This window comes from Schistocerca piceifrons, chromosome X (genome assembly GCF_021461385.2).
Source record: "Schistocerca piceifrons isolate TAMUIC-IGC-003096 chromosome X, iqSchPice1.1, whole genome shotgun sequence".
Lineage (NCBI taxonomy): Eukaryota > Metazoa > Arthropoda > Insecta > Orthoptera > Acrididae > Schistocerca > Schistocerca piceifrons.
In genome coordinates this window covers 264,633,573-264,649,387 of record NC_060149.1, presented here as the reverse complement: position 1 = coordinate 264,649,387, position 15,815 = coordinate 264,633,573, and the positions used below count along the sequence as shown (strand labels likewise).

At 40.3% G+C, this 15,815-nt stretch overlaps 1 protein-coding gene across 1 annotated transcript in view; it reads right to left on the bottom strand.

Moving 5' to 3' along the window:
• LOC124722896 (acyl-CoA synthetase short-chain family member 3, mitochondrial) overlaps positions 1–15,815 on the bottom strand; it is a 320,410-nt gene that overhangs the window by 128,083 nt on the left and 176,512 nt on the right. Inside the window, exons 5-6 of the mRNA XM_047248037.1 lie at positions 7,819–7,915; positions 7,436–7,647 (exon numbers count right to left, since the gene is read on the bottom strand). Coding sequence (XP_047103993.1) covers positions 7,436–7,647; positions 7,819–7,915 — 309 coding nt within the window. The remainder of the gene's footprint in view (positions 1–7,435; positions 7,648–7,818; positions 7,916–15,815) is intronic.

Genomic DNA, 15,815 nt, shown 5'->3' with positions numbered 1-15,815 from the left:
AGATGTTGTATAAACTAAAACTCTGTAATTAGGAAGGCCAAACACATGCATTATGTACAAAATTAACTGATAAAACAATACAACAGAAAGATATGGGAAATCACAAAATCTGAAACAAATAGGGACAGAAACTTGGAACAATCATGAGTAACACATTCATGAACAGGTTTTGGGTGCTATCTGTGGCTGACAAAGATCGTGAGATGGATGCAGTCACTCACACTGTTCCAGAGGGAGCCTCTCAGCCCACAAGACATGGGAATTCACAGAGGGTGGAATTACTGGTACTTGGGAGCTCCAATGTCAGGTGTATAATGAAGCCCATTGGGGTACGACTGAGAAAGTTGGGAGACATCCACTGTGCACTCTGTGTGCATCCTGGGAGGAGTCATCCCAGATGTGGAATGAGTGCTTTTGGATGTCATGAAGAACACAGTGTGCAGCCAACTGCAGATGGTGGCTCATGTTGGTACTAAATATGTGTGTTGCTTTGGATCAGGAAAGATTCTCTCTGGTTTTGGGCAGCTAGCTGAAGTGGCAAGGATGGCCAGTCTTGCTTACAAGATGAAGACATAGTTCATCATCTGTAGCATCATCAATAGGATTGATTGTCGAGCTTTGGTACAGAGTGGAGTCAAGGGTCTGAATCAAAGGCTCAGATGGTTCTGTGACCATGCAGGTTGCAGATTTCTCGATTTGCACCATAGGGTGGTAGGGTTTTGAGTTCTGGTTAATATGTCGGTGTCCACTACATGCAGAAGGGGCTACATGAGTAGCAGGGGCTGTGAGGAATGGATTGGATAGCTTTTTGGGCTAGAAGCTCTGATGAAAGTGCAGAAGGGGCTTCAGTCTCAAAGAGTGCAAGATGAACACAGGACAAGAGTAGACATAGCAACAATCAGTATTGCAGTTGTGTGATCTCAGGTTTTCCTGGAAAATCAACTGTTTGTATGTTGTTGGGTGTCCAGCCGGGTGCAGTGGTTTTTGTAACATGATACTTTGACAGTGTACCTTGCTGTCACCTTCAGGTGATACCTGAAGAATGAGCGACTTTTCTAAATCCCGCCTCCTTTATACATTTATCAACCCCCACCCACTCTAGTGCTTCCTCCACTGCTGGTCACATGCTACAATGGGTGGAGTGGTAGGTGGCATGATGTCACCAGATGCTGGGTATGAACTCTAGTCCCTCAGTATTTGTGTGACCTGCATTGGGGATAGAAGTCACCCTAGGTCTATGCCATGACTTTAGTTGGTTGAGTGTTGGATACCAAGCTTTGCTGAGGGTGAACCCAGTGTTTCTGTTAATCAGCCCATCATCCAGTCATATTTCCCTAGCCTCCTTCAGAGCAGTCCCAAAATGATGAGGTCTGTATTAACACTTCTGTTTCTTCATGCTTCATGGAGTCCTCTGTAGCCACACAATGTTCTGCACCTGCAGATTTTGTTGCGTGCTTAAGTTCAGTTTGCCTTCTGCATTTCTTGCACCTTTCTTTGATTGTCTGTACAGTCTCCCCAACATACGGCTTATGGCATTTACATGGAATAAAGTAAACACCTAGTTTATGGAGCTCCAAGTCATCTTCACCATACCTAACAGGGCACATGTTTTTGGAGGTGGACAGAAAACACATTTAATGTTATACTGATCAGCCAGAACATTGTGACTACCAACCTACTATCAATATAAACCCATGCAGGCTACAGCAGTGCCACCTGGTGAGGAATGACAGATAGTCAGACACAAGTGCAGTGCATGTAGTATCAGTGAGTGTGCTGTCCATAGGGAAGGTGTGTGATCTATATGAGTTTGACTGGGGGCAGATTGTGATGGCCTGAAGGCTCGGCATCAGCATTTTGGAAACTGCATGACTCATCAGGTGTTCAAGAAGTGCTGTGGTTAGTGTCCAACAAATGGTGAAACCAAGGTGAAACTACATTCAGATGTTGTGGGGTTGGGCGGCCACTAACATTAGACTTTAATGGTGGGCAGAGTACAAGTGTGTCTGAACACACAAGGCACTGACCACTCCAAACAATGGTCTTCTGCAGCTGATGGCCCATGCATGCACCAGTGTTAACACAACAACATCAGCAATTATGACTGTAATGGGTGAGTGGCTATTGGCACTGGACTTTGGCATAATGGCAGAGAGTTGCATGATCTGAGGACCCCAGTACTTTCTTCATCATGCCAATGGGAGGGCATGAATCTGTCATGTTTCAGGGGAACAGTTCCCTGACATCTGTAGGTATTGTGGGTGCCAACTCCTTCCAGCGACCTACCAAGGTGTCACTGCTTCCATGCCATGATGAGCCTCCACCGTTATCTGCAAAAAAGGTGGACATACCAGCCATTAGGTAGGTGGTCATAATGTTTGGGCTGAGCAATGTACGTCAAGCCAGGATTTTGCTGATGTTGTGGAATGCTTTCCCAGTGTGCAGCAAATATGCCATTGTCTTCTTCCACTCATATTTTTCTGTCTGCTGGGCTTGTACTGTCTGCCTGAAAGTCATACTCACTAGAGCCATCTCACCAAGGATGAACATCACAAAAGTAGAAAGAGCTGCCATTTGAGAACAACAGAATGGTCCTGAAATAGTCATTCCACTTGCAGACAAAGGAAATGCCGCCGTGCTACTTCCACTGTCAGAGTACAATCACAAAATGTATGACCTACTTGAGGATCCAGAATAGAACAAATTGAAGGGAGATCCAACCAACAGAGCAAAGATGGAGACTATTGAGCTTCAGCACCTGTCCCTGTTGAAGGAAATCATCAAGAAGCTTCAACCATGAGCCACTGCATCAGCAAACTCTATGGCTCACAAATGGGACGTTCCTCTATGTGCTCTTGTAAACAATATAGGCATACCAATGTACCAGCTGGGCACAGAAGCCTACATGCTTTTTCAGATATGTTGATGACATGTTCGTGGTGTGGCCACATGGGTGTAAAAGACATCAGGTGTTCATCCAACATCTGAACTCTCTGCACCATAGTATCAAAAATTTACCATGGAGATGTAAGAGAATGCCAAACTCCCAATTTTGGACATGTTAGTCAAGTGTAGAACTGATGGCACAATAGGACACAGTGTCTACAGGAAAGCCACCCACACTGATTTGTATCTCCTCACTGCCAGTTCAAATGGTTCAAATGGCTCTGAACACTATGGGACTCAACTTCTCAGGTCACTAGTCCCCTAGAACTTAGAACTAGTTAAACATAACTAACCTAAGGACATCACACACATCCATGCCCGAGGCAGGATTCGAACCTGCGACCGTAGCGGTCTCGCGGTTCCAGACTGCAATGCCCAGAACCGCACGGCCACTTCGGCCGGCTCACTGCCAGTTGCCATCATCATTCACAGTGGGAGGATGTGCTACGTACACTGGCACACAGGACCCACAAAATGTCAGATGAAAAAACCCTACCAGGGAAGCTTAACCACCTCAAGAACGATTTCAAGGAAAAGTGGGCATCATGAAAGATAGATCTGATATGCTTTCAGGCAGAAAGTACAACCCCAGCAGATAGAAAATAATGAGCAGGAGAAGACAATGGTATATCTGCCATATGCTGGCAAAGTATCAAACAAATTCAGCAGAATTCTGGCTCAATGTAACATTAAATATCCACCTCCAAAAAGGTGTGCCCTATTAGGTATGGTGAAAGATGGTTCAAATGGCTCTGAGCACTATGGGACTTAACATCTGAGGTCATCAGTTCCCTAGAACTTAGAACTACTTAAACCTAACTAACCTAAAGACATCACACACATTGATGCCCGAGGCAGGATTCGAACCTGCGACCGTAGCGGTCTCGCGGTTCCAGACTGACGCGCCTAGAACCGCTTGGCCTCACCGGCCGGCGGTGAAAGATGACTTGGAGCTCCAAAAGCCAGGTGTTTATCATATTCTATGTAAATGCAGTAAGGCATACACCAGGGAGACTGTATGGATGATTGAAAAAAGATGCAAGGGAACACTCAAAACTTGAGTAACCAACAACATCTACACTTGTAGAACACTTCTTCGTTACAGGGGACTCCATAAAGTACGAGGAAATGGAACTGCTAATACAGATCTCGTCATTTTTGGATTGTGTTCTGATGGAGGCTATTGAGATATAAGTGGCTGATGGGCTGATCAACAGAGACACTGGGTTCACTCTCAGCAAAGCTTGGGACCCAGCAATCAGGCAACTAAAATCACAGTATAGGCAGAGAGCACCTTCCATGCACAACACAGGCTGCAGGAGTACTGAGAGACCAGAGTTTGCACTTGGCGTCCAGTGGCATATCCCACTCCACATCTTAAGAAATTGTACAAAATGCCTTCTCCAAAAATTATTTTGAGCAATTAGTTCAAGACTCCACTCAAATTGTAAATGGTTGTGAAAACACACTTGACTTCTTAGCAACAAATAATCCTGAGCAAATATGGACCATCTTGATGGATACAAGGATTAGTGATCAGAACATTGTTGTAGCAATACTCATCCCTGCAACATCCAAATCCAGGATGGAATGTAACAATATTATGAATAGGAGAGTTGCCACTCACCATATAGCAAAGATACACACACACACACACACACACACACACACACACACACACACACACACACACACACATGCAAATGCAACCCACACACGCATGACTACATTCTCAGGGAACTGATGCTGCAGTGAGGGTCAGTTTGCTTCTGAAGAGGATACAATGGCTTTATGATGCCCTTCCAAACCAAATCAGTGCATGCATCCAGGCCAGATGTGGTGCAATACCACACTGATAAATGGACCCATACTGCCAAATGCTGTGTAAATCTGATTCAGTTTTGTGATCACTGAAATCACATCAAATACCCTCTCAACCCATTAAGTTTCACTTTGTTTCCTTCCCCCCCTCTGGGTGCTTAAATTTTTTGACAGGCAGTGCACATTTTATCATCCCTTCAGTTTCATCAATCAAGCTTTCCACGGTGGGCAAACCGATACATTGGTGGCAATCATTTGCTTTGTAAACATCCAGAGAAAACTACTTTTTTTCCCTTTCTTACTATTAGTAGCTCAATTTGCTACCATCTATTTTCATTCATAACAATGTAAACCTACACTAAATCAACCACTGACACTGCATTTATTACCCTATATCAGTAGTCAAATGACAAGTAATGATTATCTTCTTTTTATTTTAAATCACTAATGCCAACTAAGTTAAACTTCATTCGCTTTTTAGATTTTTTAAATATCTGCTTAAGACATGAAAGTCTGACATTCCACATTCTGATAGAGCCTCCTTCAGAGAACTTCATTGTGACCAATTCTTAATGAGGAGTAGAATTCTATGGTGTTGATAATTGCTAATACTTTAAGTATTAACAGCAATTTTCTACATCTACATCTACAACTACATTTATACTCTGCAAGCCACCCAACGGTGTGTGGCAGAGGGCACCTTACGTGCCACTATCATTACCTCCATTTCCTGTTCCAGTCGCGTATGGTTCGCGGGAAGAACGACTATCTGAAAGCCTCCGTGCACGCTCTAATCTCTCTAATTTTACATTCGTGATCTCCTCGGGAGGTATAAGTAGCGGGAAGCAATATATTCGATACCTCATCCAGAAACACACCCTCTCGAAACCTGGCGAGCAAGCTACACCGCGATGCAGAGCGCCTCTCTTGCAGAGTCTGCCACTTGAGTTTGTTAAACATCTCCGTAACACGGTTACCAAATAACCCTGTGACAAAACGCACCGCTCTTCTTTGGATCTTCTCTATCTCCTCCGTCAACCCGATCTGGTACGGATCCCACACTGATGAGCAATACTCAAGTATAGGTCGAACGAGTGTTTTGTAAGCCACCTCCTTTGTTGATGGACTACATTTTCTAAGGACTCTCCCAATGAATCTCAACCTGGTACCCGCCTTACCAACAATTAATTTTATATGATCATTCCACTTCAAATCGTTCTGCGTGCATGCTCCCAGATATTTTACAGAAGTAACTGCTACCAGTGTTTGTTCCGCTATCATATAATTATACAATAAAGGATCCTTCTTTCTATGTATTCGCAATACATTACATTTGTCTATATTAAGGGTCAGTTGCCACTCCCTGCACCAGGTGCCTATCTGCTGCAGATCTTCCTGCATTTCGCTACAATTTTCTAATGCTGCAACTTCTCTGTATACTACAGCATCATCCGCGAAAAGCCGCATGGAACTTCCGACACTATCTACTAGGTCATTTATATATATTGTGAAAAGCAATGGTCCCATAACACTCCCCTGTGGCACGCCAGAGGTGACTTTAACGTCTGTAGACGTCTCTCCATTGATAACAATATGCTGTGTTCTGTTTGTTAAAAACTCTTCAATCCAGCCACACAGCTGGTCTGATATTCCGTAGGCTCTTACTTTGTTTATCAGGCGACAGTGCGGAACTGTATCGAATGCCTTCCGGAAGTCAAGAAAAATAGCATCTACCTGGGAGCCTGTATCTAATATTTTCTGGGTCTCATGAACAAATAAAGCAAATTTGGGTCTCACACGATCGCTGTTTCCGGAATCCATGTTGATTCCTACATAGTAGATTCTGGGTTTCCAAAAATGACATGATACTCGAGCAAAAAACATGTTCTAAAATTCTACAACAGATCGACGTCAGAGATATAGGTCTATAGTTTTGCGCATCTGCTCGACGACCCTTCTTGAAGACTGGGACTACCTGTGCTCTTTTCCAATCATTTGGAACCTTCCGTTCCTCTAGAGACTTGCGGTACACGGCTGTTAGAAGGAGGGCAAGTTCTTTCACGTACTCTGTGTAGAATCGAATTGGTATCCTGACAGGTCCAGTGGACTTTCCTCTGTTGAGTGATTCCAGTTGCAAAACTTAAAAAAGTTAAAAATATGGTTGACAGAATGATGATAAATACTACAGGAAAATTTTGTTACAATAGCATACAAATTTCATATAATATCTTAAAAGCAGTTACAGACAAACTTGACACTTTTAGATTAGTAGACAAAAATGCTTATGAACAGGACATTCTAAAACATTTTCTCACTGCTGCTTCACAACTGCACAGCCATAGCATAAATTTATTAAGGGGAACACAAGTCTTCTCACATGTCATACACAAAGCAACAGAGTTAAATGGTTAGATGGACAGATTTACAAATATTTAACTATCTGGTTGAAGGTATACTTTAAGGAAGGGCGGTACTTAATCTTGTCATATGATCTTTTCCCCCATAATATGTTACTTTTATCATAGGTTTTTAATCATTCCACTTTCCTTCAAAATATTCACTGTAATTCCAAAGTTACAACGCACACAATACATATGTTTTGTTGAAGAACAATGAAGACACAGAAATTAAGGTTAAAGAGTAAAATAAAAGATTTCTCTACTCTCACCTGTTGTCCCTGATGTGTATAGTATATAAAGTGGTTCATTAGCCTCTACTGGAACACAAGGGTGAGGCGAACCCAGTAAAAGAGCATCATCCCATGAAATATCATATTTAGTATCCAGATCTGCTATGGCAACATTATATCGTTGGAAAATGATGCAACGATGTGGTTTCCAGCTAGAAGTTGCTACTGCCACATTCAGGGCTTCTTTGTATCTGTAATTAAAATTGGTTAGAAAAATTGCAACTGTTCTCTAATTAAAAGTTTTGTAAGTTAAATTTTTATTGAAATATTCACATGTAACAAGATCATACGTTTATATACAACTGTTCTGTCATGTAACACGTTAATTGTGGGTTTGGGTTTAATACCAAATATTAAAATACCTGACTACTTTGTTGGGTTCTACTCCACAGCTAGCAGCTATAATAATTTTAGGCTCTGCATGCTCTATTCTAACACAAAGCTCTCGTGCGGCAAAACCTGGAAATAAAAGAATAAATTTAATTATTGAATTAGCTTTTTGAACTGCTAAGTAATGAATTAAAGTATTTGAATAATTCTGTAAATTACTCATAAGTAAAAAAGCTTAGTTAAATTTAGGACTCCACTAGAGTATGGTGGTGAATGTCCTCTCCACAGGGTGTTTGAGTAGGGCATACCAATGTATTAATTTAGAAGAGTGCATATCATTCTAAGGGAAAAACACCAGAAAACATAACTCTGATGTCAACAGTTTCTGAGATATAGTTATCAGAAACCAGGAGAGAAGGAAACAGTGAAGTGATGCTAATTTTCTTCGCTAATGAGGACTGAAATATACTTATATTGGGGTTGAGCACCTACATACTGATCATGGCCACCAAAATAGTGTGTTAAGTAAACATAGCCTGAAAACTGGATGAGTTGCAGTAGCATTACTGGATGACTGCTGTGGTCAAGAGAGCTTCCTTCATTACACAAACGTTTATGAGACTGCTTGACACTGAAGTCTACAGGGAAAAATTTCAGAAAGAAATATCTTGCTTGTTCACGTTTTAATTACTCAAGCACATATTTAAGTACTTAAGATGAAGATTAAGCTCCATGTGGCATGTTTTAAATGTGGAGTAACTAAGGGAAATTGATGATAAAACAAAAGTTAATCTTTTAATTTACTGCAGCCTACAATGTTCTTATTCTTGACAGTTTTAAATAGCTGTAACTCAGAAAAAATGGAAACATATCAAACGCTTTCATATTTTTCCCTCGAAACATTCTGTATTAGGTCCTATTACCTCTTTACATTTTATAATTTTGTCATGAAACACCCAGTATCTTAGTAATACAAATTATTTCATTAAAAATTAATTGTAAGAAGCAAATTGTAATTTAAATTTATCAGGAAGGTTTTGATTTTTCTTTAATAAGATATGATTAATTTTAATTCAGTGCATTATGATTTAATGTCAACAAATGGATTTTGTTCATTCCACAATATGAAGTAACAACTGCTGTGTTTCCAAAGAATTTGTTATTATTATTCATTTATTCCATACCAGTAAAATATAAAGTAAACCAAAATAAAAATAAGAATGATAACTGTGGAGCTGATTATATCATGTATGAGATATTTCATTTGTGGAACGATCCATGTGGGTGGTGGGACAGTCAGATGCGCTGCAGGTATAGAAAGAGCTGTCACAAAGTCTTTCCTTTCTCTCTAAATGCTACAGGCGTTTTGCTTGTTATATTGTACAGATTTCTGATTAAATTATTCCACTTCAGGCTACCATATTCTCTTTGTTTATACGTGTGGTTTTGGAGCCAGTTAGAAGTACATTAGCTTGAGAGAATGTTTCAATAGTGTCTCTCCTCTCTCAACACCATTCTAGCACAAATTATGGGGTTCACTAATTAATTTCAGGGTGTTCACTTTGTCTGAATTTCCATGTGCATTTCATCACGGGAGAGTCCAGGGATGTTGCCATGGTCCAAAATATTTTTAACTCAAAATCATTGAGATGCTTAAGCTGAATCAGTATTGTCCAAGCAATAGTATCCTTTTTGTACACTTTCTTATCTGCATATTACTGTAACAAGCCATTTCTCAGATCAGTTCCTTGTAATTGAGAACCTTTTCTGATTCAGTACCTCATCATTTTCTTGCACATTTGGAGCATGTGTTTGTCATAACTACTGGTACAATAACTTACCACTGATTAAGAATTGTGAGGTACAATTCTTTAAATGAATGTTTTGTCATATGAATTTATGTTTCCTGTTTCTAGCATCTGTTAAAAAACTATGAGACATTACATTCCCCTACAATAAATGTCAATGCAACTACCGGTGTTTCATTTGCTACCCAGTCTGTAATGGATCATTCTGCAGATAAATTATGATCACTGTTCCTGTTATGTTCGAGTTCATGGCACAACATTAATTTGCCTATTTCACTGGTTTATGTCCAATGTAGAATCAGAATGGTGAAATGTGGATACATGCTATTTGCTCTGCATTGTTGCTCAGATTTGCAACTTGCATAACAGTCCCCTTAGTCAAGTTGTATTTAATTAAATTGATAGTTAGCCTGCATTTCAATTCCCTCTTGCCACAATTTCCTTACTATTTGATTTACAAATTATGCTAGCTATTTGCAGGAACAATTCATCTTACCAGGTTTTATTATGATCAAAAGTTATCAAAGGTTACTTACAGTATTTTGCTGAAGTTGAACAGCAAGGATCTTTACACCTGACATATCATGAGGAGGCAGCACCAGACAGTAAGTGGACAGTTCTCCAGCCTCAGCACAGAGACTGGGCTTGGGGCTGGTCATGTAATCATATGCAGCCAACCTGATACCCTCATGTTGGGTAATGTCAATACTCTTGATGGAAAATGGTGTCACTGATCCAGACACTGTGCATCCATAGTTTAGCCAGGATGTCACAAAAACCTTGTAAAACTGGAGCAGATGCATTCTGTCCACTTCCCAAAACCTGTGGCTAAGATACTTTATGGTATTCAGTGTTTTCAGGGTCCTTGCTTTCAGGCCCTTTAGGTGTTGTCACCACAAGAGTTCTTCATCAAATTGGAGGCCCAGAAACCTCCCCACATCATTAAAATGTAGAAAGGTGTCCCTCTTTTGCAAGTTGGGTAAATAAAAAATATAATGAGAATGATTAAAATCAACACATACATACCTATCTGCAGAAAATTAAAACTTGTCTTTGTGGTCCACTCCTCCAAATTCTTAACTGTGAGTTGGAACTGTTGAGTTGATGTTGCAGGGTTTGAGAAGAAACAAGAAAGTGCCAAATTGTCCACAAATAAGGTGTGTTGCACAGGACTCCTTACTGTGGACCTTCTAACACTTAACACTTGCATATGGGGAACACTATTGTCCTTCGCAAAATTATCAGGTGGAACAACACCAACTTGGTATCTAAGGAATATTTTGTTATGAAAGACTAAATGACTATGAGTCATGAAAGCCCCATTGATGGGTCTGTCTTAGAATAATGAGCCTCTAAGTAGTGTTGTAAGCCCTAATTCATGTCAAAAAATATCCATGTACAATGCTGTCTACACAGTCTATTGTATACTCACCTCTAGCATAGTCAGATTGTCAACAGCAGATCCACACTTTCAGAACCTGACTTGAGAGCAGCTAAGTAGCTGCCTGGTCTTTACTGTGAAGACCAGATGATGGTTAGCCATTTGCTCCAAGGTCTTTCTTACACAGCTCATTAAGGTTACACTTCTGTAACTACTGAGGCATGTTATGTCCCTTCCTGGTTTGATGAGCGGTATCAAAAGTTCCTCCTTCATCAACTTGGGAAATTTCCCTATCTGCCATACAGAATTTAACATTCTAGGAGAATTTCTTTTGATTCCATTACCAAGTGTTGCAGCATGATGTACTGTATTAGGTTGCTACTAGGCACAATATCATGAGCCTTGGACAGTGTTGAATCTAGCTGCCACATGGGAAAGGAGTAGTTATGTGATTCAGTTGTTGGATCTGAAGTCCAAGCCACAACTCATGGTCACACAGTAGTGGTGAAATGCTGGATTCTTGTTGGCAGTGGCAATAGACATAGCAAAATGCTCTGCCATATTATGGTCAATGTTTCTTTGTGTTGTCTTCAGACATCTCTGTTTCAGCACCACTGCTATAGATGACTGACTATGTTTACCAGAAATGTTCCTGACGGTTTCCTGTGTAGAATGACTGGAACAGTTAATTGTTTCCAGAAATACTTGCCAAGAACTTTTCTCACCATACTTGATTAGGCAATGTGCTTTGGCCGTAGTTACCCAAAAGGATGTGTTGAGTTTCCACTGTTGATTGTTATTTAGACCACTGCAGAGCCATAAGCTTGATACAAATAGCTGAGTGTTATTCATCACTCCACCAAGATGCAGGATGACTCCTAAGGTGGTCTAAGGACTTTTGGATGGGTATGTCAATGACATGGTCGATCACACTTGTGGTGTGGTCTACCAGTTCCTAGATGCTGTCTTATGTTCAGAACCATCTAACAGGCTGTACAGCATCCAGTTTGCTCTGATTTCCTTTTGGGGACTGCCTCACCTCATAGATGAAAACAGAGTGGAAAGTTGTTACTAGAATGAGGGACACCCGTAACTTCCCACTGAGAAGAACCTTTGAGGGCTAGAGAGCTGAAAGGGAGGTCAGTGGCTGAGGATGATCCAGCAGCAGAGTGAAAATGTATGTGATTGCCAGTGTTGAGGATACACAGCTTCTGAGGCTCTATAACTTGACCTCTGTGGCAGGTAGAATGTGAGTCACATAACACATTATACTCACTGAAGTCAACAAGGAAAACACGCCGAACCTCTAGCAGGAAAAGAAACTTATAACATGAGAGATTCACTGTAGGATAAGCAATAATGGAGTAACTGTCTACAATGGATGGATAACAAGGAGGTAAAAATGATTTCCACATGTTAAGCCCAATCAAATTGCAAAATAAAAAATGAAACAATACCCAGAATCATTTGCCCTCTTGATTTGAAAGCTGATAATTGAAGTATTGAAGTCATGGATAATTTTGTTTGGCAGAAGTCATACTATAACATACAAGAGCAAGAAATATGATCATGGGCTTTTTTTAAATTTTGGGCATTGCTGTGTCAGGAATGTGTTCATTATCAAAAAGACCTTCATTGAGAGATCTACAAAACACAAAACTGTTAATGCTTTTGTGAAAAACTTGCTGACATATTGCCCGTTGGTTTCTATTTCATATTCTTTAGCCAATATTTTTTTTGATGATTTTCCTGAGATATCACCAGCTTCACTCTTCATTGCTGGTGGTGGATTGGAGCCAAAGTCATTGTCGGGGATTGTATGAACCTGTAATGCCAAAGTCTGAAGCCTTTTGTCTGGTCATTAGCACTATGGTTCTGCCCTTGGTATCTGCACCAATTGTCTGCTGCAGCACAGGAATACAGGATTCATTTAGCTTGAGGCTTTGCTCTTTCTTGTTGTAGCTATTTTCATGTTTGTGGATTTCTATGGCTTCCCTCAACAAGAGGGCATGGTAGCTCTTTTTACACACTGCATGCTCAACCACAGCCAATTTCTCTATCTGCCCCAACCTGAAATACCGTTTCAGTGATCCTGGTGTTGATGGATGTACAGGGTATGTGGTATAGTCCTGGCATTGCAGTTGTGTCCTTTTTGTCTTTTGAAAATCTGAGACACTCTTTGATCTCCTTGGTCAGTTTAGAATTAATAGTCTTTATGCTGTGTTTTCACACTATATGGCCGGTTCTGTCCATCACAGTGGGCATGTATTTGTCCTTCCGAAGTGTGTCTTCACCAAGAGTTAGATTTCATGACACTTCTTATGGTAACTGGTGGAGTACCTACTGCTCCTTAGAATGTGTTCCAGGTGTTTTATCTTACATCGCAGGTGCTGCAGCTCACACAATCATCTTGCACTTATTCTTTCTTTTCTTCTTTTCATGTTCAACCTTGAGGTTGGTTTGCAGCAGAGCACCATTCCTCTCTCCTGTCTGTCTTAGTCTTCATTTCCACGTATGTGGTACATCCAACGTCATTCACGATCTGTTGCATGTATGTTATCCTTGGTCGCCCCTGCCAATTCCTTCCCTCAATAGCTCCTTCTGCTATTGTTCCAATAATGTTGTTGTGTTGTAGGATGTGCCCTACAAGTTTCTCTCTTCTTGTTTGGATGTGCCTCCACAGAGATCTGGTTTTCTGTACTCTTCTAAGCAACTTCATCATCCTTCTATAGCACCACATCTCCATGGCCTCTAGCCATCTTCTCTCTTCTCTTCCAATTGTCCAAGTTTCATATCCGTATAGGGCCACATTCCAAATGAAACCTTTCATGATACATTTCCCTATTTTCAGACTGATGTTGTTGCTGGTGAGTAAGTTTCTTCTCCGATTAAATGCAATTTTTGTCTTTTGTATTCTGCTCTCACTTATTACAAGTGTGTTAATCTCTCCTCTTTTCTGGCTTGGGCGATGAGTCCACAAATAACCTTAAAGGTGGGGAACCACAGCCAAAAAACTTGTACATAATGTGAAGGATAATCAAACCATTTAAAGTTGAAGATGGTAAAATAGTCTGTATTAAAACTGAGTGAAATTCCAAATCTGCAATAGCTGTTTATTATGTTTTCACTATATGATGACTGGTTTCACACCCTGGAGGTATATCATCAGGTCATATAAAACTAGTACTTCATGTGTCACAAATCTCAAGCTACAAGTGTGTAAAAACATGTCATTCCTCAGCATAGTCTTATATGAAATGGCAGATGGGTATCTGATCTGAATCATGAATGATCAGAACGTATCTCCAAAACACAATCAAAAGACAAGCCTGGACAGCACATCACAATCCACGTATGACAGGATGAAACCTATGTGCATGAAACATTGCTGAAGGAATGTAATGTAAATCAAAACACAGGCTGTGGTGTCGGTAGAACATTAAAGAGAAGAAACCTACCATTATCAGGATCTACAGCAGAAAAAAAGAATTAAAAGACACAAAATGTGTCTGCTTGTGTCTGTGTATGTGCGGATGGATATGTGTGTGTGTGTGTGTGTGTGCGAGTGTATACTTGTCCTTTTTTCCCCCTAAGATAAGTCTTTCCACTCCCGGGATTGGAATGACTCCTTACCCTCTCCCTTAAAACCCACATCTTTTCATCTTTCCCTCTCCTTCCCTCTTTCCTGATGAAGCAACTGTTTGTTGCGAAAGCTTGAATTTTCTGTGTATGTTTGTGTTTGTTTGTGTGTCTATCGACCTGACAGTGCTTTTGTTGGTAAGTCTCATCTTCTTTGTTTTTAGATATATTTTTCCCACGTGGAATGTTTCCCTCTATTATATATATATATATATATATATATATATATATATATATATATATATATATATATATATATATATAGAAACAAAATATGTAAATTAATGGTAAGTAATTCTAGATCAAGTTAATGCAACAATTGATCCCTATCATTTTTTAAACAGTCCAAACTAACAAAGAGAATATAGAGACTATATGATGCATTCTAGTGAAATCAGACAAGAGCTCCTAAAACTAATCTCTCAAAACTGGCCAAAAACCCCTGGGCAGAGGGGAGGGGGGGGGGGGGGGGGAATTGGAAGGGAGGGTGGATGGCAGAGGTGGTTTGGAATGGACAAGGAATATAGGAGATCTGAATCTAGGCAACAGGAACAATTATTTATCCAGGATGAATGTAACCACATGTGGACTCTATCAATAGTGAGGAGACTATAAGTAGCTGAGATTCAGTAACAGACCCCAATGTTTTAGGTACATCTGGCTGTTCAAAATCTGTAAAGGGGACTTCTTGATAGCCCTAAAAATGTACATCTCTTCTAAAATATGTAACACTGTCCCTTTATACTCAATGCATAAAATGTTGCTGTTGTTTTCTAACATTTGTTTCCGAATATCCATTTCCTGCAAATGTAATGACAAGGTGGACCTTGATTATTCACATTGAGGTGTTTCTTAAGCCACATACTAAAACCTCGACACTTTATGGCATAAACCCCAGTGTTCTTATACAAGTTGGTGCCACATGACCCTCTATGTCTATATCTGGTCCCAACATTATGAGGAATAAAAAATGCTTCTATATATCCTTCTTTCTTAGGTGTCTGCCTACGCATTCTGACACACTCCCATATTATGGCAAATGGTGATATCCGATGGTGGGCTGGTTAATGTGTAAGGTAACTAGTGTGGAGAAAAACACTGACTGTCAAAGAGGGGAACCACACACCCTTTTGAGAATCTCATTGTTGATGCTCTGAACAAAACTACTGTTATATCCATTGGAAATAGCATTGTGGATAAT